Here is a 23,424-nt window from a genome sequence, read left to right on the forward strand (position 1 = left end):
ATATCTAAATGATAAAGTCATACAACAGCATGTATGTTTTGATCCGGTGTATTAAAGTAGGAAGACACACAAAACATGCAGGAGATGCTGTTCACTCTGCACTAATTTGTAATAAAAGTTTTTATTTATATGTACAGATGCACACCAGCCACACCCCAATGATTTTCCAAACTGCAGTTTCTAAAGCTACTGGTTTTCCGATGTAATCAAATCTCAAATATTAATTTTGCACCTAAATATAACTCACTGCATTTTTCTGTCAAGCATCACACGGATGCCATGTCGGACAAAAGTGACCTAAAGGCAGAGCTTGAGCGCAAGAAGCAGCGCCTCGCCCAGATCAGGGAGGAAAAAAAGAGAAAAGAGGAGGAGAGGAAGAAGAAAGAGGTAAGAAAAAAAGTGAGTAAACTGACACACGTGTGGCATGCTTGATGTTTCAGTGGTGCAGTGTTTGTGTGTTTGACGGCTTTTTGTCAGGATGTGATACACAAAAGGTATTTTCTGAGTGTCATTGTGTGTGTGTGTGTGTGTGTGTGTGTGTGTGTGTGCAGAAGTTGAGATTTAAATACAAAATGGCTCCACACAACAGGGTTGGGGTCAATTAAAATTTTCAGTTACAAATACGTTTTCAATTATTTTTTAGGCAGTGCTATCCGTACGGTTGCCGTATCAATATACCGACATTCTATCCATAAGTAGCGCCCCTCATTGGCCAGTTTAGGTCACATGATAGGTCAGTCATTGGTCAGTTTAGGTCACATGATAGGTCAGTCATTGGTCAGTTTAGGTCACGTGACTAAGACCAAACCTAACCCTAAAAATTGTTGCGATATCGGGTTATAACCTAAACCTAAGATGCTACGTACGTGTACTTCGGTAAACATACTATTAGCACTGTGGGTTGTCCGTAAGGCAACTGTACAAATAGATGCTTTATATTTTTTATCCTCAGACTCAATTACAATTGTGTTCTCAATTACAAAATTTCAATTACAATTAATCACAGTTACTGAGCCTGAAATAAGTAACCTAATAAAAGTTAACCTCTCTCTTGCGTTAGCTTTCTGTTAGCATCACTTATGTTAACGGGTTCTAAATCAGCTGTAAAATACACTAAAAACAAATATCTATCATCTAATTTCTTTCCTATCTATTGGTTACCTTGTTAGGCTTCCTAATCAATGAAAATATAAGTTTTAATATTTTTGGTGTGGACATCTGAGCTTTTTTTTGTGTCGTTATACCTTTCAATTTCATTTTTTTAAATGGTAAAATGTTGGAAAGTTTGATATTGAACACATTTCACTGATTGTGAACTACATAAGTGTAGAACTGTAACATGGTTACGCAGTTTTGTGTTAAATTCTAATTGACAATTTTAGAGAATTTTAATGGCAATTACAATTACAAAGTCAATTATCTAAACTAAATTTTAGTTACGACAGCAACAGATTTTTAAAATTACAATTAATTAATATCAATTACAATTATAACTGACCCCAATCCTGCCACACAATCACAATGGTATAACTAGCATAACTTTTGACGTTGCGTTAAACGACTGTGTATCTCGTGTGTTTGTGATGGTACTTTTCAAACTCTCGTTAACAGTCAGAGATCCAGCAGAAGACGGAGGCGACCCCTGAGGATTCTGATTTGGATCGCAAGCGCAGAGAGACTGAGGCCCTGCTGCAGAGTATTGGCATTTCACCGGAGCCTTCGTTGGGTTTGTATCATCTTTATTTTTTTAATTTTAATTACTTTTTTAATCCCTGAAGGGAAATTGTGTTACACTCTGGTATTTTTAGGGACATGCTTCTCACACACACACAGGCCCGAATCACACACATGCACAAACAGGACCTGTGAACATGCATAGATGGAGAGATGTCAGAGTGGGGCTGCTTCCACAATGAAGGGAGCGCACCAGAGCAGTGTTGGGGTTTGATGCCTTGCTCAAGGGCACCTCGACAGTGCTCGAGAAGTACCCTGGCACCTCTCCAGCTACCAGAACAACTTCTGTATTTTGGTCCGCATTGGGACTTGAACCGGCCACCCTCCGGTTTCCAACCATGTCTCTACGGACTGAGCTACTGCTACACTGCTACATTTGTTGCATTGTTACAATGTGAACCTCCATAGCAGTGGTGGTGGCGTAAATGTTAGAGAAGCAGACTAATAATGATCACTGGACCAATTCCCTTCAGTAACACTGCTCTCTAATGGTCTAAAATAGTACCGTAATAACATCCTCAACATCCCAAATCTGGGTCACAAATGTTTCTATTATTAGCATAAGCCATTTTTAGTTAGACTTTCCATTTCTATTATAAAACAAAGAAGAAAGAAATGTCTGTAGAGAAAGATTTTCAGTGTCCCTGTTGGGAAATGTCACATTGTCTTTTTAAATGTTAAATTGTTTTTGTTATTTTGTTTTTGTTAAAGTATTCAAATGTGATTATTTGCTGCCTTTTAATGCCAGGTAATTGATGTGTTCACCATCTAGTCCCAACCCCTGTGTCGCCTTGCAAATCAGTGAGCACTCCCAGTGAGACGGGCAGCCAGGACTCAGCAGATGGTGCAGCAGCCGGCAGGTAAGGTGTTAGTGTGATGCTTTAATGCTCTGGGAAGTTTAATAAATATTTACGGTAGGCACAGTTTTGATGCAAATGTTAAAGTGTAGAATACAGAATACAGTATTTATTGTAGATCAAACTGTGCTCCCTTGTGAAACAGGGAAAGTGAATCTGGAGCCAACATGTGTTTTTTGCTCTTGTATAGCTTTAAATGGGGTGCTATAAAACGTGTTTTGGGGCCAAATTTGGCCCTTCAGAGCATCAAATGTGGCCCCCAAGGGAAAGTAAAAATGACAAAAAATTAATCATTGTGTAAACTACCAAATAATTCAGTTGAAGATATCTAAGGTCCTTCAATTACACAAATTCCCATATTTATTAGAATATGTAAAATGTTTTAAATCCTATTCCAACTAGAGCGAGGGAGTGAATATTTTAAAAGAAACACAGCTCACTGTCTTCTGTCACTGATTTTCACGTTTATCTATTAAAAACAGAAAATAATTTGTATCGTCTTTGCAAGAGTCTTAGTAAAATTGTAAAGATTTTTCACTTTGTGGTATTTTTTTCTTCTCTGAACGATGAAACTACAGGTTTAGGTAAGAATTGTTAAAGATTCACCAATGTTTGGATGGCCACTGCTTCCCGCTGCTAATCTTGAAAAAAAAATCCAGTTTGATTTTACGTCTCCCTCTCAGCCTGCATGCCAGTGGAACTTGTGTTCTCTAACATCTGCATACAGTACTCACTGTATATGAATGCAGCTACGGCCATCAATCGCCTCATGACTGCAGTGAACTCATTGTGACACAGTGATGCCAGGATTGAGCCGGGTGGATTAGGGTCAACTCATTTGTGACGCGCCATGAGAAAACCAGGAATGTTTTGAGTTATTTATAGATTCTGAAAATGGGGATTCTAAGCTTTCCAATGGTGTCACACGTATAGAAATGTAATGATATTTAAAGAAATTTTGGTTGTTTGAATATTGCCACTCTGTTTTAACCGGTTTAATATGATTTATCCACAATTAATTCAGCATATAGGTGAATATGAACTGTTTCATTTTAAGGTATCGCCTTTATTGGCTCCACTTGCTTGACTTAATGCTGTAAGAAAAAAAAAAAACAATGGAATAGCGTCTTAAATGGATTATTTCTGTGGTCAAATAAGTGAGGAGGAGTAGGAATCGGTGAGTCTGCAGCGAGCAACTCTGGTTAGTGTTTCAAACAGCTGACTTTATTATTTACTGCTGCGATAAACACACACTCCTAAAGCAGCCATGTGTTTTACTTCAACATGTAGTTTACTGGCCAAAAAAAAAAATCATTTGTAGAGCAAAAGAAAGCCGGTATGCTAATCAGCTGTTGGAATTCCACACCCCCAAACAAGCCTTTTTTAAAGACAACGTTTACCATTTTAAAACTTCTGATATGGTCTGACTTAACCGACACAACATAATGAGCACAATATGCATATATAACATCACATTGCACTCTCACCTTAAAATAGTCTACTCTTCCCCACTCCTCCTATTGTCCTACCCTGACTCCCTCTTCCCTGTTCCCTTCCCCCTCACCTAGGTGTAACACTGCCCTCTCATTTTATAACCTCCCTTTAATAAAGTGTTTCTTACCCTTCCTTAGGCAGGGCTTGTGATGGTCACAATTATTCAATAAAATTCATTTATTTAATTGCAATAATAAAACATGCATAGTCGTCGTAAAATTATTGCACTTCATGTAGTAAAACAACAACAACAAAAAACTATTTGTGGCATGGATTGCTTTCTTTATAACTTTAACATATTTTGCACAAAAAAACAACAAAAATCACAATTTTCTCAGAAAATTAATGTTTTTGTCCTGTTTCTCCGTTATTTACAGTATATTAAGAAAAATATAAATAAAAAATAATGTAATAAAAAAGATTTTTGTAAACTCATTTTCTTTTTTCTAAATTGGAGAGTTAGCATTTCCAAGCCTGACACCACCCCCCCCCGATCCACCCTGGATGATTGCATGCTACTTTGTGCTTCTCCATTTGTGGCTGTGTGCGTTTGTGTGTTTGTCCCTTCTTAGGTCAGGTTTCTCTAAAAACAAGTCTCAAGCACAAGCAAGGTAAGCATTTTCAAACTCAGGAACGTCCCTCAGCTTTCTATAGCAGCGGTTGCCCTCATGCCAACACTGTGGCCCCCAGGATGATGTCAGTAGTTGTGCTATTGTGTTTGTGATGATGAAAACGGCCCAGGGCTCCTTTTTGCCCAAGTTTTACACTGTTACTGTAACTGTTGCTCTGCCAGGCTAAATAAATGCTGTGTGTGACAGGCATGAAGGAGTGCAGTGTTATCCAAAGCTGCTCCAGGCTAACACCGATTGTAATAAACAACCATTTTTAACAATTCTGACCAATAAGATTACAGTCAATCATCAATTTCTCAGTTCCAGGAAACATCTCACATCTGCTGCAAAAACAAACGCTATAATTAAGAAGAAAAAAAAGGTGGTTTGTGCTGCTCTTTGACTATTAATAACCCATTAAATGCTTCAGCTCTTTTTTTTTTTCAAATGATTGAATTCTATATAACAGGACTAGTGGGAAACAAATATTGATTTACGATATATCGCAATTTATAATTTTTTTTCTTTTGGTGACGATATAAAAAATGTTTTTAATTAAAAACATCTATAAATTTTATTATTAATCTTCATGTGCAGTTGACCGCATGACTTGGGATGTACATTGTTTTTTGGAACTGTCACGTATCATATTGCTTTTAGAAGTGTATGATTCAACTTATGTTTTTAGATAAGGACAATAAAGAAATAAAAATTGTGATAATCGTTACTATCGTCTCGCTGTACCTAAAAAATCTGAATCATATTATAAATCGAATCAGCACCCAAGTAGTGTGATTAATATTGAATCTGGACAAAAAGCATAACGTTCCTTCCCTCTTTTCAAGGGATTTGCTGCCAATGCCCTGCTTTCAGATACCACAGCACACCTTCAGAGGTCAGGTAGAATCCATGTTTTATTTGTAAAGACCTGATCTCTTAGTCCTCATTGATATATAATGACACAAATACTTTAATTTTAAAAATGTGGTTAAATAATCTGCATCTCTTTTACTCCCCCTGTTGGTGTTTTTAGGGCACTGCAGTGGGACGCAGACCCCTCTGTGCTGCAGCTGCATGCTGATTCTGAGCTGGGGTAAATAGCTCTACTATGAAAATGTTTCAACCAAACAAGCAATAGTTTGTGTGTCACAGCAGGATTGGGCTGATGTCAAATGGTAACCATAGTTACAGGACAATGTTCTTTCTCATCCAGGCGCAGGATGCAAAGATTAGGGGCATCTAAGATCATACAGGTAGACTTCCTACCCAAAGAAATGGTCTCTTACTGCAAGGAGACACAGACACCGCTCAACGCCAACCTGTCTGAAGGTGAATATTTGTGTGTTTGTGAATGACTGATTGCTGCATCCGTCAGTACACACAGTTTAACATTATTTTAATGATATAAGCTAAAGTTAATACATTTGCCTTCAAACAGAGAGGAGACAATTGAGTCATTTTACTGTTTATGCAGTATTTTCTGTTGTCTTTATCGGGGAAACATTGCAAACACGCTGACTTTGCTATTTTTTGCATGTATGTCTAACTTTATTAATGATGCATATTAATGAATAGAGATGTCAGTCATCAAACATTTTGGGCTTTTACTCCCAGTTTAGCTGTAGCAATTGATATTAAACATTAAATGAAAAAGTGTAATTATTTATTAAGCCCCACTTTGTGAATATTAATTGGTGGTCAGTTGCTTGGTCTGTTATTGGTCAAATGATTAATTCTTGACAAGGTTTTATCGCCTCCTGCTGGTTTGTTTTACGTTTTAACAAGGTTTTATCTGAACTTCTGACTCCCTCACTGCGCACTCTGGACATATTTTTCTCTAGGCAAGACACATTTATTAGTATTAGTATTAGTTTAGGTTATTCAATACACAAGGCAATGCAATGTGCTTATTAAGATCAACAACAAAAACATTGAAAACAATCAGCTTTGATACAACTACTTGGGTTCAAGTGAAATAAATATTTTTATTATTTATTTATCATTTATTTGATGTGAGGAGAAGCTGGCAGAAGTTAGTGGTTATTGTAAGTGCATTTAGAAGCACATTATTTTTGAAGAGCTCACAGTTAAGAATACAGTGTTTTTAACCAACTTTTAATTTTAACTTTTCATTTTGTGGTAAAACTTTTTCTTCGTATCAATAACAACACATTTTTGGGGGCGGAAGGTTTTGTATTTAGTTACATGAAAACAAATGCCTGTATGCAAATACTACACAGTTACATGTGATAAGATGTGAGGAGTTTCTATAGATTTAAGTATTTTTTCTGTTAGACGGATAATCTCCAATAAGCATTATAATGAGAACGAACTTCAATCTGTGTCAGTAAAAAGCAAAGATTCTAATAATGTAAGGCACATACAATTGTTTCTCCAGTAACTATAATCAGTAGTTTCTGTTACATATAAAGCACACACACGCACGCACACGCACACACACACACACACACCCTCCCCCCTGTAGTTGCCTAGACAGCTGGCAGCCATGTGACTGTGAAGAGGGTTTTACTTCCTGCTTCCTGTCATTCTAATAGATGGTCTGGTGTAGATTCGAATGCACCCCCACCAGAAAAACCACCATGCACATACACGCGTGTGCCCTGATCAGCATCTCAAATAACTGGGGTCACCGCCCTCTTTCTTTGACAGCGCCAAGAATAAATCATTTATTTAACAAGTGCACTTATTCCAACATCTGAACTGGCAAAAACACACAGCTTAACACATATATACCGAAAAAATACTGAATTAGTTTAGTTCCCAAACTACATATGAGTACTGTAAAAGTTTAGAAAAGCTATGAAGTGGTGAGTCTGCGTAAATACATAAACACAAGCAACACACAGACTGTGCGTAGGCTAAAGCCTGCAGTAATTCATAGATGTCGGTCCATTTAATTTGTTTGTGTTTAGCTTACTAAAGCTTTTGGAAGTCCTGGTTTCCGTGGGTGTGTGTGGGTGTGCATATAGGTGCTTGCGCATGTCTGGTTTTTACCATCTGGGAACCAGAGCAGTGCTGTGGTGGTCTACAGGGAGGTGACCTTGGCCTCAGGAGACCCTTCTGTTGCAGACTACCACCAAACTTGTGTCAGGATAAGCAGAAAGAAAAGCAGACGCGGAGGGCAGCACCTGCCTGCGTTTGTGGCCCTATGTTTTTTCAGGCCTTTTTCTTTGTTGATTACAAACTCACAAACACACATCTTTTGGACACTTTACACATCTGGTTTTGTGGGTGTAGCCACAGGTTGCTCACATTATTTAGGTTCCACTTCATATCAGAATCAGAATCAGAAATGTTTTTAATGGCTTTGTACAGTTTTAAGGACAGTACAAGGAATTTGTCTTGGTAGTTGGTGCACAAAACAAACAACAACAAAAATTAAAAAAAACAAAGAACAACCCAGCAACAATAATAATAATAATAATAATAATGATAAATATAAAGGATGAGGGATAAATAAAGGATAGATAGAGAATAAAGGATAAATAGGATAAATATAAATATATATATATCATCAAATTTCATAGCACACGGTTGTTTCTTGTCTAGCATGGAGTTTGCTGTGTTGAATTCTCCACTTTTACTTGGCATGTTGAAAGATTGTTGCATTTATTGCTACAATTCCTATCCCTTGTTGAACGAATCAAATACATCAGTTACATATCAGACCAATGTTGATTAACTAGTGATAGCTGATGGGTCTGAAGAATGGAACGTGCTGTTCCATTATTTTCTAGGCTCTAGTTTAGACTATACGCTGCTTCACCATTTGGAGGCAATTGGGCCCCGACGTGACCTGATAATGTCCCCAAACCACACGTTCTTGAACTTCTTGAACTTTTGTGCAGGATTTTAATCAAATTGTATTTTAACAGTTTTCCACTAAAGACTCTGTATTTTAAATTGCCCATAAAGTTTGTGTGTGACTCTCATTTAAAACCGATCACTCATGAGGCTTTTTTATTTCCGTAACCAATTGGCTTACATAAAATTGTAGTGTTGATTGGTTCCTCCTGCCCAGCAAGCACCCATTGTGTCAGGCAATCGTATTAACTCCAGTCACAGTTAGCTCCAGCTAAATGCTTCATACAACACATCTGAATGGATGTTTGTTGTGCGGTCATAGGAGGAAAGCAAAGAAAGCTTGATGTCTTGTTTCATTTTCCTCTCCTATGCCTTAACCTGCATGATTTGAAAGCAGAGCTGCTAGTCCTTTTGGGTCGTCTTGGAGGGATTATGCTTCTCACCTGTCCTCTGAATGAATGTTTTTTGATCCTCCAAGTAAACTGGAAGAAGTTTCAGTTGACAGAGATGGAATGTTCTCAAGACTGTGCTGTACAAACACGCCTTCTAAAGCTCTCGTAAAGCCCACACACAAGGATAGAATGTTGAAGTCGTTCAAGATGTTTCAGAGAAATATTAGAACTGGTTGTGTTTCTGTGGGTTTGCTATAATAGTTATATATATATATAACTGAAACGGAAGATAGCAATCTGTGTTAATCCAATATCTTGGGTTGTAATTTATAGCTATAAGAATGTACATATACATGTTTGTTTTTCTGTGGAACTTTAAGGGGGTATGCTACGAAGCTAGATTACCTTTTGTCGCGCTAACTTCCGGGATTGAATCAGTGTGTGCTGTTCTACAAAGCTCGCTAACGTCTTACAGAGCTAAATCCTCATGGTAACTTAGGCTGAATGACTAACCCGGTCGGGACCAGGTTTTGTTCTGGCTAGGATCTTAGCCAGTGCTAAAGCCCCGATTCCTGACCAATCAGTTCTCTTAGAAAACGACCTGCCCATGGTTAGAAGATCCTGGTTGGTGCAGATCTGACAGCTGCATTAATAAGAAAGATCATTAATGGATAAATACAATCCTTTCATTTATTGATAAAATCCTTTAGGAAAGATATAGATGTATATCTGATGGACTGATCTACAGTCAGCTGATGAAAGCTGTGTCTCCGTATGCGTGGACGGGTGAAGTCATTCCTTCATTTATTCATTAATTCATTCATACACTATAGTGAGGCTGACAGCATCAGCAGGAACATACTACAGTGAAACAATGTGCTCTCATGTGTGTGTGATAAATAGAGGTCTACCTGAATAGAAACACGTGTGTGTGCTGTAATAAAGTTTAACTGATCAGAGCGCTGTTTGCTTTTACGCATTAACAGTGCCAGCACCTTCCTGCCTGTGTTCTTTATTTCCTGCCTTTTGTAACAACAGTGTTGTTTTTGGTCTGAATTAATGATTTTAATTATTCAGAATTTTAAACTTAAGCAACACCTAAACGGTCAGGACCAAGTTATGAAGTGAATCAGATCTGAGCGAGTAAGCTCTGCCTCCTAACCAATCCCTCCTGGTGCGCGCTACACTAACACTGTTGCTCTTCGCTGTCATCATGATTTTGAATTATTATATTTGTTCAAGATCATAAGCTGTTCCTCCACTGTAAAAAAGGTCGCTTGGCCAAGTTTCTCCATTGTAGTGATTGGTCAGATGCTGCAATCTCCACCCCTTTCACGAAGCCAGGCTGAAATCACTTGGCTTAAATTAGCTAACTTTGTAGGACAGATTATCTCTGACATGGAATGTTTGGTTAGGTGAAGCCCGCTAACGGATATAAATCCAGGATATAATTATCTAGATTCATAGCATACCCCCTGAAAGATCTGTAATAAACTGCAGTGGTAAATTGAGAAAACAAGGAAAAAAAGGAATAGCGAAGAACAGAGGGTGAAAGTTAAAAGAAATGATCACTCAGTAGTGATTATAATGTATAACGTAATGAAAATGAGACAAATGAAGCAGAATCAGTAAAAGCCACCAGCTGTTTTGATGCTAATGCAGTAATTGTTTGCAGTGAACCAGATAAAGAACAATTGAATGTGTATGTGCCTATAATTTGATATTGCAACTCAGGAAAACCCCCACGTAGTGGTTAAAAGTTCATTGGGTCAAGAGTTGATGGTAATTGTGTCCGCCCAAGCACACAATTGTTTTTCTGTGTGCATTTATTTTCTGTAGCTACACACCCTCTTCAGTTGTTTTTTTTTAAATTTATTGTCCAGCTTTGATATACTGTTGGCTCAGAATTCATTCATGAATTAAAAACCATTCCCACGTGAGGCGTTTCTATTGACATTTGGACAAAAAGTAAAACAACTAGACATGAGAAGACACGTGCACATGGGCATACACAGGAATACACGCGCATAAACACACGTACGGAAATGCTCTCATAAATAGTCACAAACTGGCCACACACACACTCACAAAAGACTCACATCATCCCACAGAGAAGCAAAGAAAACCAACTCCAAATAATAAATGTTAAATCTCCTCCATTGGCAGCACATTGGTCCAATTAGAGTATTTACGTGCCCAATCATCTCCTCCATAATACAAAAAATATATTATATTAAATTACATTACATTATTTTATATTTAGGTTTAAGGATATTTAAGGTATTTCCTTAGATGTTTGTTTGTACTGTTGATGGGTGTTTCTTATTGACAGAGAGGCAAATATTCATCTAAAAAACACAATTGTTGGTGAGTTTTCAAACTAAAATCTGATGAAAAACGTTACTTATTCCAGCTGGTGGATCTCATTAGATGCTCAAATTGTAAATGCATTTTGAGGGGTTTTAAGCCAAAGGAGTAGAATTCAACAAAACACAACAAAATTAATTTATTTTCATGTACTAGATTCCACTGAATGAAAAACTGGTGCAGACAGCTTGCATGTGTTTAGATGGAATAATGCCCGGTTTTGCACCTTTCAAACATAAAAGTAGACATTTTAAAGTCCTTGCCCATTTTCTTCCTGCAAGATATCGGATAGGATGGAAATTAGTCAATCTGCTAATCCTGCTCTGGCAAACACCTCAGCAATAAGGGTTCTGTCTCTTGTTAACATTTACTGTCTATCCGAGCGTTGATGTGCTCAAATAAAAACAATGAATATAACAATCCTCGTATGTGGATGAAACCAACATGAGTGATTGGTTTGTGGGCTGCCTTCAAGGTCGTAGAGGGAGGAATGCGGTTGTTCAAGTGTGTACTTTGAGAACATGTTGGCACTCACATGTTTCTATGTACGGCCACATATGGAAGCGTTTGTGTGATACATTGTTGTTCTAGGCTGGAAAAGAGTAGTGGAGGGTGGGTGAATGATTGGGTGTGTTTTCTACTGACAATATTTATGTAGAACAAGTGCACGCAGAGGACCCTGAACCAATGCACTTGTAAGATTCAAGTCGAATTTGTTCGGCTGAAAACACCAGTGAAGGTTTTACTTTTTTGGACTTTAAAAAGAGTTTGTTTCTCTTTCAAGAGATGTTGCTTAAACCACATGTGCTGACTTACACACATGCATCCACTCTGTAGCAGAGATGGCTCCCCGCTATTATCATCTCCTCAAGTTTTCACTGCAGATGCACGTAATCCTGCAAAGGTTCTCAGTTTCATTCTATCTAAAGCATGGATGAGTTCGGCTTTCATCGTCGTTGCCCTCCAAAGGGCAGAGCCTTCACTTTTGTTTCACTTGTGAAAGTGATGCAGGGTCCCAAGGGCTTTCTGACAAAATAGCTATGGCAGTCAAAACCTTGAAAAAAACCTCTTGATATTAGAGTAAAATAACGTCTTTGGCAGAGTGTAAGGTATTCCAAGTGGAGTCACAGATGATTGCAATTTTCCCCTGTGACCACCGTATAATGAGGCACACCAACTCTCTCTTCATCTGCCTCCCTCGGGCTTTTCCTTTTTTTTTTCTTTCTGCGATCTAGCAAAATGGCCATCATCCCAAAAAATATTTACCGTCTGATGAGTGCTCGAGATGAGAAAGAATACCGTTTAATGTTTCTCCATTGCCATGTTGCGTTTCTTTTTTCTGGTCCGGCTCCGATTGCATTTAGTTGAACTTGACTTTTTGACATGTGTGCCCCAGCCTGCTCCCTATGTAGCCTTCCTTTATACACATGTAAAGCAACAGTGGGCCTTTAACTCATGCCTGGGTGGTCTGTCATGTACTCCCCTAAACTCTCTGGAGGTTTTCCTTTGAGAAGGTAGTGAGCGGTTCACTGGCAGAGTGAGCCTGCGGCCCACAGCCCTGCTGCTCTCATGTTTAAGTGTTTCTATAAGGGTTTTTTTTTTTTTTAAACCCCATAACTGTTTTACATGTAGTTAGGGTGGAGGAGGGAAATCTTTCAACAAACCCAACCCTCAATTACCTTTAAAAAACTCCAAACCTACATTTGTATAGTAAAAATAAATCCAAGATGTTTAAAGATTTTCTGGAGCATACTGTTAAAAAAAAATCACTTAACTTTATAATCTTTCCTGTTAATGTCTCGGCTGATCTAGAGCGTACCCTTCCAGATCATTATCACACTTTACTGTTTGACAGTTGATTGAATGGAAACTTGATATCTTACTTATGGGACTCTGCTTTTGTCTTGCAGCTTTGCAGCTTTCCAGCAGGTGGCAGTCTTGGCACATACATTTGATTTCTTAAACTTCTAGCAACACTAAAATACAGTTTTTTTGCACATTGACATAGAACCATCAAAGGACAGAACAAAATAGTATTATAGACCACATGTATGTATTTTAAATTATATTCTAAATTAAATAGATGGATTTTAGATTGGGCTTACAAATTATTCTCGGTGTCGATAAAATGGTTTCAACATTGTAGTTTTTAAGTATCATCTGAACGCGTCCCTCTTTTAGAAGCATTTATAATTGATCGTCTCCTATTCAAACTTAATTGTTCCTCTTCAGCATACACACAGCAAAAATCATCGTCTCACACACACACACACACACACACACACACACACACACAGGAGCCCACCGATACAGACAGTGTAATTTCAGAGTGACACAAATACTAGCTCAGATGACAGTCTTGAAAAGTGAGTCGATGGAATGGCAGTGACTTTTTGTCAGACCTTTTCTTTCTGGCAGTCCGTCTGTCTCTCTTTCTCTCTCTTTCTGCCTTTGACTGGGTTTTTGACAGTTTGGAAAGTTTGATGTCATGGGTTTTAATCAGGGCCCTGTGGTGGGGCTCAGAGCGTGGCATGGCATGGCATGATGGCTCATTTTAAAGATGTGGGTCTGGGTCGCTGCCAAACCTGGGTGGCACCGCTATAAAAAGGGGGGGAGGGTAAGGAGAGAGCAAGAGGAAGAGCGAAATGGAGGAAGAGCTGGGAGAATGTGCGTTATTAAGAAATACACGAATCTACATTATTCTGCAGGTTTCAGGTCGAACTGTTTTACTTCAGACCCTCCTGCTAATTTAGCTTTTTTCTTTCTGCCGTGGCAATCATGATATGATGATCTATTACAATAGAAAAAAAACAGCATTATCAATCCTATATGTTAAGGTTTTCTTTTATTCAGACAACTTTTTTCAGGGAATTTACTTGGATCTCCTGAAATGCTTCGACTGTCAACGGCCAGTCTTCCTCAGAGGCGTCTGCTGATCCCTTCGATATGTCCTTATGAGTTGTTTCATGGCACTTTATTTGTTGTGGCCTGGCAGGAAGGTTAAATATCCAGAATAATCTCAAAAATATGTCTGTCAGTATTTCTTTGAAATATATGTTATAGATGAAGCACATTGCTCATTAAGTTTGTTAGTTCACTCCAATAAATGTATTATTTAGATTAAACTAAATGTAGAAAGGTCACTAGCAAACATTTCTTACACTCAACCTTTGTTTATATATAATGCTATGTGCATCATATCATGTATTTTATATTGAATACAGTGTATTTACAGACATGTGTATGCATTGAGCTCAGTGCAACATTGTGTAAAAGTCCTTTTTTAAATGTAATTTATTTGTTATGTCATTAAGTGTCATCTTCATTTGAGGGATGAAATAACAGGATTGATTAAAGGCATTTTATGCATTTTAGTCATATTTTTAATCATTCTGCATTTGTTTGGAATAAGTCATAATTATCTCTTTCTTCCCACTTATGCTTGTTCATGTGGATTTGTTGGGTTTTTTCCTTTTTGTTGCGAATTTTATATTTTGAAAGTGCTTTGACATGAGTTTTGTTGTAATTGGCGCTATATAAATAAAGTTGAATTGAAGTGAATTTAATCTTTAGTCTTTTGAACTCTATTACACAAACTATTAGTTGACAAAATTAGGATTGCTACAGTATAAAGGCAAATACATGCTGCTATATAAGTAAATGAGTCCCATTGTCACACTAACAAGAAATTAAATGTTCACATTTACATATCTTTCAAAATCTTGTTAAAACTTAAGTGTTTTTAAAAAAATATATATTATTATTATTTAGACATTAATCTTTTTGAAACACCACAAATGTCTCAGCTTGGGAATACAAATGACATTAACTATGTTAATGTGTGTAAAAAAAATTACATCATTAAGTAGTAAATGTGAAAATTCATGCACAGTAAACTGTAGTGTGCTGTATATTAATAATATGTATATATATATATATATATAATATGATATATTAGTGTTGTTCAACTAAATTCTTATATTTATTACTGTGCCTCTAAGAACAACCACAGTGCCCATGAGGCTCTTTGGGAAAATGAGTTTGACACTCATGCCCTCACTTAGTTGTAAGTTGTGTCAGTGGCATTCAGGCCAAATTGTAACATTTGGCTTTACAGTCTGTTAAGTCCATTTGGACCATTTACAGATCAGGTTGAACTGCCCGCTCACCTCTCAGCAAAAAGATCTGTTCAACGTTACTGCATGGATTGCTCCAAACCATCAATTTTCCATCCACACCCACCTACAGAGGTCCCTAAAATGTTAGCTGTGTTCTTGAGGCGTCGCTCGCTGGTCGAATGGTCAAAAACAAGACAAAACAAACATGCAGTATAACGTGTTTAACCTCAGCCATCTTAAAAAAAAAATGTAATGCATTAAGAGAATGATATTTCAATTCATATTGATTGATTGATATTTATTCTTGGCTGTCTTCCAACATCTACAATACAATACAAAGACTAAACATTCATTTTAACAACCAAAAATGGAATGGGTTAAAGCAGTAACTGCTTATCAGAGCCCATCCCCAAACAGCATTATATAAAAAACACAATAGAAACAAGTCAAGAACAGCGATATTCATCAACTTATGTTTCAATAGGTGCCAAACATTTTGTTTTTTAAAGATTTTTTGAACAAAGACAGTGAACTCATTAACTTAAAGTGATCCTCAAAATCATCCCAAACTTTAACACCGTATACAGAAACCCATCTTCTTTAAACAATTGTTCTAAATTTAGTTTGTTCAAAAATATAAACCTCTCTTGAATTATATTTTCATTCTCTTTGTTTAAATTGTGATATAATACTTAAAGAAGGCTTTTATTTCTTACTTTGAATAAAATCTCTCACACTTAACTTTACTAAATCCATACACTTTATTGTTATAGATTTATGGTTTGTAGGTGCCTGGAATTCCACTTTATATATTATTCTTAATACTCTCTTTTGTAATTCGATGAATAGATCGATATACAGTATGTATTACATGTATTACTCCAGCTTTCTGAGCAATAGGCCAGGTAAGGCTATATAAGAGACGAATAAAGCAACTTCAGACAGTCTCTAGTTTTTTCCTAAAATGTTTTATGTGCGGCTTACAGCAAAGCTCATAATCTATGATGACGCCCAAGAACTCGGTCTCAAACACGATCAATTTCTGTTCCATTCAGACCCAACTTTAAAGTACAATCTGTCCCACAGGATCCAAAACTCATCCATTTTGTTTTCTTTTTATTTAACTCTGCAATACTTTGGTGTCTTCTAGTGTTTCTTACATTTTAAGTGTGTGTGTGTGCATGTGCATGTTTGGTAGCCACATTAAAGAAGCCTTTTAAGCCCTGTTGACCACTTACTCCCTTGCCCATGCTGTTGTGTGTGTGTGCGTGCGTGTGTGTGTGTTACGCTGTAGGGTAATTCCCAGTGCGTGGGATCCCCTCAAACAGAGCTGCTTATCTCCTTTGTGTTAATCATCCTCCTTCCGCTGCTTCCTTTCTGTCTTTCACTCATCAACATAATACACATCTGCAAAACAACAAAACTGCGATCTTTTTTCGACTCAGTTTCCACACTGCATGGATAAGTGTGTGCTTTGCCTGAATAGTGTAACTGATGACAAACTTGGGGCCGGCCTCGTGCATTTGTCTCTGCACAAACACCCACACACACCCATCGCTCTTTGATAGGCATGCCAATCACTTTGTGCGTGCATGCATTTCCTCACCCAAGTACTTGTAAGGTTTGCCGGCTGTTTGATTACGTCATATCTTAAAGCTCGGGTAGGCAATTTCCTCCAGATACACTTTTTAAGTTTTTGGTTGAAATTGTCTTCATGTCCTGACAGAAATTTAGATCTTATGTGCTCTGAAAAAGGAACGAAGAAAATCTATCATCTGTAGCAGCTGTAAATCTGTAATAACTTCAGCCAATGGAAAAAAAAACTAACTGTTTTTTTTAACCAATCATGTCTCTCTGTCTCCCTGCTCGTTCTCAACCCCTCGCATGCACGAGCTCACACTGAAAGCGGGTCATCGATGTAATGATTCACTCAACTCCCGATACGATTCGATTCACGATACTGGGTTCACGATACGATTCTCTCACGATTTTTTCATTTACAAAATGGGACTGTAGACAAATTTGTTTTTTGGGAAAAAAACTAGAAAATACTGTACTATTTTCCTTATATTTTTCATTGTCAAAAGAATTCCTTGATAAACTATTCAAAACAATGCAATTTAACTAAAAATAAATCTTGAATTAAATAAATAAAGGAATAATACAAATGAAAATGAAGCCTATTAATTTAAATTCTGGTTCAATAATAAACAATTCAAAACTGCATAATAGTTCTTTTTCTTTTAAAAGTGCAACTGAAAATGTATTTTGTGCCTTAACAATTGGACTTTAAAAAAAAAAAACCGTCATTGCACTGATTTACGTCATATTTGTTTGGACCAGCAGAGGGCGCTGGTAACACAGTGGTCGGTTGGCATGCAGATATCTTGCAGTGAAGAAGAGAAGCTATGCTAGCAGACAGAGCTAATAGAAAAACGTGACTTTTACAGATATTCAAGTAATATTACAGATATTCTTTCGGTGCTAAAGGGGCAATTAATCATTTATTAACATATTTAAGAGTAGAAGGCAGCCAGAAAGAAAGTATTAGCAGACTCCGCCCGCCGCGAACACTTTCGGATAGCGCCCTCTGCTGGTTAAAAAAAGTACTGCGATTCAATTGTCAAAATCGATATCAACCGTGATACCTATGAATCGATTTTTAACTGCCTTACGATTAATCGTTACATCCCTAGTCATCGCTGACAGAGTTAAAACAGAGTTTTTTGTCACGTTTTTTTAACATCAATTTTGTTTGGCAAAAGTGTACAAACAACTCAAATTCAGTGAACAATTTGAAACACAAGGCATTTATAAATAAGATAGCATCGGTTTTATGTAACAAAATTGGTGAAAATGGGTAGCATTGTTGTTTCATTGAAACTTCATCCTGGCCTGTGCAATGGGCTCACCTGGCACCTGCATTATGGTGGCAATGGATGGACAAGAAACATCTGAAGCCGTGTTAATATGTTCATAGATAACAGGTGGCAGGCTCAATATGCTATATAACAGCAAAGTTCTAAGTTTTGTGCATAGTTTAATATTCTACCAATACCAGAGCCCAAAAACTTCTCTTTTTAGTGAAATATGTGTAATCATATTTTCACTTTGTACATAAATTCATTAAATCTGTCATTGCACTGGAGAAAAAAATAATTGCCATTTAAATAAAAAACAAATGTTGATGTTCTCCTCACAAACTAACAGCTAACATACATTTTGTGGTTCCCCCAAATATTCTTGAGTGTTTAGTTGAAAATTTACTGAATATTTTAAATCACAGTTTCCAAAAAAAAGAAGGAAAAAAAAGACCTAGTAGTACTTCCTTTTGTTTTTCATTATGTGCTTGTATTTTCACTGCAGTTATCAAGGACATAACTATGTTTATTTGCTTTTGAAACGTTCCCCCCTTTTACACTTTTCTGTGTGCGATCATGTGCACGTTTTCACCAAGCAACAATTCTCTGTCCGTCGGTACCTGCTGAGCTGTTTTTGATTTGACTGAGCAAGGTCACTGGAGTGAGCACCCCGCAGAAGATTGAGAGAGCCAGATGTGGCGTCCTAGGATATTATTACTTCAGGTGTGTTGCTGGCCAAGACAGAAGCCCCCAAGTGCAGTTTCATCAAGGTGCACCCCTCCCTTTCTGGCAGAGGGCGAAGATGCCAGTTAACCAGTTGTCCCGCAGTGCTGAGGGGTATTTACACAGCAGGTGGAAAGACGAAGCAGCCAATGACTGGAATGAGGTGCAGAAAATGAAGTGTGGGAATACCATCAAGAGTAACAGGCAGACAAATTCACAGTATTAAAAAATGTGGCCCTCCTTAGAATACGTTTCATATACCTGTATATGTTATTAATGGCACATTTTGGCCTCACTTTGAGTATTTTTAAACCAAAGGAAATACAAGGGATATTTTTGGTGTGGGACTGGACTATGATGCAAACTTTGGGCAAAGTATTTTGCCCAAAGTTTGCATCATAGTCTATGATGTCATAGAGAAAGTCTATGACATCATAGACTTTCTCTCTGAAGAGATGTATCCAATCCAAAATAAATCAAGCTAAAGGTTTAGGTTAGGTTTAGGTTTGTGGTTGTTTTCTCTTGATGAAACCCCCGAACGGTTCTGGATCGTTCACTTTGGTATGGGGAGTCATAAGCAAGGCACGGCCCGACGAATGTTTCTCTGTATCGTTTGTGAGAGTGTATCAGTGTCTGAGATGTGACCAGGAACCTTAGGGTTAGGGTTAGAGTGGTTGATAGTTTGTCCAGTTATCGCTGTAGTTCCTTACCCTTTGCCTTTATGCTTCTCCCATTGCTATCGCTACACATTGTTACAAACCAACTGGTCACTTAAGGTCATGAAGAAAGTTTGATTGAAGAAAGTTATTTGCCACAATTTCTCTTCCGGATTATTTTCTCATTTCATTGTTTGTCTGTTTGCAGGATTATGCAAAAGTTACTATTTTGACAATTTTAGATTTTGAAGAAATTTCAATCAAAGATACACCATGAATCAATCAATCAATCAATCAATCTTTTATTTGTATAGCGCCAAATCATAACCAATGGTATCTCAAGACACTTTACAGTAGAGCAGTCTTAAGGACGGACTCTTCATTTTATGGATACACACATGAAATATTCCATTACATTTTGGAAGGGTTCTGGATCAATTTACTGATTCTGGATCAGTTTAAAAATTAATAATCTTGGTTTGTAATGACTGATATTTATGAAATTTGACTCAGTTATGTCAGGTTGATTCCCTAATTAGCCCATCAAGTTTTACCCAGACTTAAGAAACAACTTGTCTGTAAATGTGTACGCCTTCATGAGAACATTATGTATGAAATATATTTTATTGGCATATTTTACACTAAAAAAATTGGCTTTAACATGCCATGTGCCAATAACTTAAAATTAAAAGTAACGTACAATCTGCTTGTGGCTTTTAAACCAGCTTTGACTTTAGTGCAACTTAACTGAGGTATATGTCTAGAACAACAAATAAATGCAGAAAGTTAGTACTTTTTAGATTTTATTACAAACACACAAGCTGGTCAACATGCCCACGTTTCAGAGCACTTCTTTGTGCAGTTCCAATGTCTCCTACAGTGAATAATACTTTCCTGGTTAAATAAAGGTTAAATTTTATTTATTTTTTTAAATAAAACAAAATTGATCCGAGAATCGCGCAACGTAATATTGTGATATATCGCAGAATTTATTTTTTTCACCCCTATTAATGAGGATAGACATTTCTTCCCAGCCTTTAAAGTGTGAATGATCAGGATCACTGATCCAGAACACTGCCAATATCTGAAAAGACTAGGATATTTGGCACTTTGTGGGGGTTTGCGTTCTCGGACAGCTCTTGTTTTTTCCACATTTTGGCATGTTGGATTTAAATGATCACATTTTATGTAGCATGTTCCTGCCTTAAACTTTAGAAATAGACAAAAAGTATGTCAGATAAAATAACCCCTATTTGTTTTTTGCTTCTGACTATTCTGACAGCCAGACATTGAACTCGTCTGGCTGCCGTCTGCCTGTCTGGTTCTTCTCTTTTCTGTCCTACATACTGGTGGGTCACTAGTGTTTGGATGACTAATGCTGGTTGTTAACCACCGACTTGGCTGAAGCCTCACAGCTCTGTTTGATTTTGCTTAGTCATTTAATACTTTCTCTGGCATAAACAGTAATGCACAAAAGAAGGAGAAAGCATCAGAAAGCACTGAGCAAAAGGCTCAAACATTTATTAAACACTGTCTCAATGGTTTTTAGCCTTTAATCGACTGCAGTAGATAATCTAAAGCTTAGGCAAGTCCACGAGTGAAATAGACGGTTCACTCAGTGCGAGAGCAGCCCTTAGGCTAGTGCTTTAAACATTGCCCCAGGCCACAGTCCAGCTGAGTTAAACACACCCGGACGTGTGTGCGTGTGTGTATGTGTGAAAGACATGACATGTCAGAGGACGTGGTGTAGTCACTTCCTCCCACTGGACTGAGCCACTGTTGTCAGATTGACCCTGCCAGTTAACCCCTCGCCACCCGTGGCACCGCGGGCGAAGGCTCTTGGCGTGTGCATTCGCAAAGGCAGAGAAAGGCAGACTGTATGTGCATGTGTGTTTGCGTATGTGTGTTCTCATACCACAGGTGTCTGGTTGCGGTGTCAGGGTGTTAAGAGGTCTTCCGAGAGAGGCCCCCCGACTCTTAGCATCTGTATCAGAGGGAAGGATGGTGGAAAAAAAGGAGGAGCGCTTGGTGAGGGTTACCAACACATAGCCTGAGGGCGGGTGAGGGGGGCAGTAGCTAACAAGCAGGTGCCTGTGTTGACGGTAACCCCTCGCACTTGAACTCCACACACACACACACACACACACACTCGCGCACACACACGGATACTCACACACTCTCACTATAAATTCTGTTGAGTCAAGTGTAATTGCGGACCTTAATTGGGGTGGGAATCCCCTTCAACAGGCATGTCTTAGAATCTTTTTTCTAAGGGTCAAAGGTGAGAAGAAGATGGGAACGTGGGTGCACGACTTGCAAGATTTCCCTTGAATTTTTGTTTCAAATTAACCATCAGATACATATTTGTATTTTAATCCAACAATTTTTTTGGAAGAATTTGAATTTGGGTGAAGAGAAACAGATGTTTGCAGTATTAATCATCATCATCCTTTATTTCAGACTCAGGAGTCCATTTTAAAAACAAAGACACAATTAGTATTCACAAGATTAAAGCACATACATATAAAACAGATGAAAACAGTTATTATAAAAGACTACTGTACCAATGCCACCACAAAGATGACTGGTAACACACTTTTGTCAACAGCTGGATGATGAAATTCTGAAAATTCCTCAAACGACAGATACATTTATACATCAAGTTTCTCATGATAGCCTGTAAAGTGTTAACTCTACATAACAAAATAACTTACTTGCACTGGTCCATCAAGGCTTTATAATCAGTGTCCTCATGGAGTTGTTAGAGTCAACTTGGAGCTTAGGTAAGCTAGCCTTTTTAAACCTAGCCCATAAGTAAATGTTACATATTTTTCTTGGTTTTCTGAAACACACATCTGTGTGTGCCTGTGTGTGTGTGTAAATGAAACCTATTTGGACAGTCAGGTGTACCGGTGCATGTCTGGGAATGATCAAATCGGTGCAAAGGAAGGGAGAGGGGGTTACACGCAGCAGGATGTCGAGCAAAATTGGGACAGCTGTTGATTAACATGAGTGCTCTCTTTTTTAAACTTTCTCAGTGGAGGAGGAAGAGGAAGATGAAGAAATGATGGAGGCCAAACCGGGCCTGGAGGCGGAGCATCAGGATGAAGATGACAACAGGGAAGCCAAAGATGGTAAGAAAAAAAATAATAATTAACTGTTGCGGTTATCTTTGACAAATCTCATGTGGAATATGGAAATTTTCCTGAAGCAAAGATCATTAATCAATTCAAATCAAACATTATTTGTATATTGTTTTTCATACAGATAAGTGCAGAGCAGAGTGTTTTAGTTATCCTAAATTTGATTCCCCATCTCTACCAGCACAAAACATCCAATTCTTTACTTTGAAGTGATCTTATCTCCCTCTTATATTGCTGCTCAAACGATCACGAAACATGGTCACCCATGTGTGACACCCTCTACCAGTCTGTGGGTGTATCAAACGGGAGGGTGGGTGAGGTTACAGAGGAGGTTAAGGCGTGCCCTGCATATCTGCTTCATGGCATGCAGGGGTCAACGCTGATTAAAAACCTGTCACTTGACCCCTTGGCCACATTTCAAAGTGGCATTGACTAAAGTGGAGTGTGTGTCTTTGTGTGGGCATGTGGAAGAGTTTGTAAGAAGAAGAAGATTCATGTATTTAGGAATACAAAAAAAAGACTATTTCCTGAGAGGAAATATCATAAAACAGAAGACATGACCTACCAATCTACATCTTCATCCACATAAAGGAAGCATTTTTATTTTCAAGAGAGAGTCAAAAGCATGCATGGACAGATGTAT

The 23,424-nt window shown here is 37.8% G+C and overlaps 1 protein-coding gene across 7 annotated transcripts in view; it reads left to right on the forward strand.

Moving 5' to 3' along the window:
• Nucleotides 1–23,424, forward strand: part of dync1i1a (dynein cytoplasmic 1 intermediate chain 1a) — a 59,806-nt gene that overhangs the window by 3,424 nt on the left and 32,958 nt on the right. For 2 of the 7 annotated variants that reach the window (XM_028460804.1, XM_028460803.1), the window contains exons 3-9: nt 265–399; nt 1,612–1,726; nt 2,507–2,594; nt 4,658–4,696; nt 5,730–5,789; nt 5,910–6,025; nt 22,677–22,772. In XM_028460804.1, the coding sequence (XP_028316605.1) occupies nt 280–399; nt 1,612–1,726; nt 2,507–2,594; nt 4,658–4,696; nt 5,730–5,789; nt 5,910–6,025; nt 22,677–22,772 (634 nt within the window). In that variant the 5' untranslated portion in view covers nt 265–279. Of the gene's footprint in view, nt 1–264; nt 400–1,611; nt 1,727–2,506; nt 2,596–4,657; nt 4,697–5,541; nt 5,592–5,724; nt 5,790–5,909; nt 6,026–22,676; nt 22,773–23,424 lie in introns of those variants that run through there. The other 5 variants (XM_028460805.1, XM_028460807.1, XM_028460808.1 and 2 more) reach the window with 5 other exon arrangements.

This window comes from Gouania willdenowi, chromosome 11, assembly GCF_900634775.1.
Source record: "Gouania willdenowi chromosome 11, fGouWil2.1, whole genome shotgun sequence".
Lineage (NCBI taxonomy): Eukaryota > Metazoa > Chordata > Actinopteri > Blenniiformes > Gobiesocidae > Gouania > Gouania willdenowi.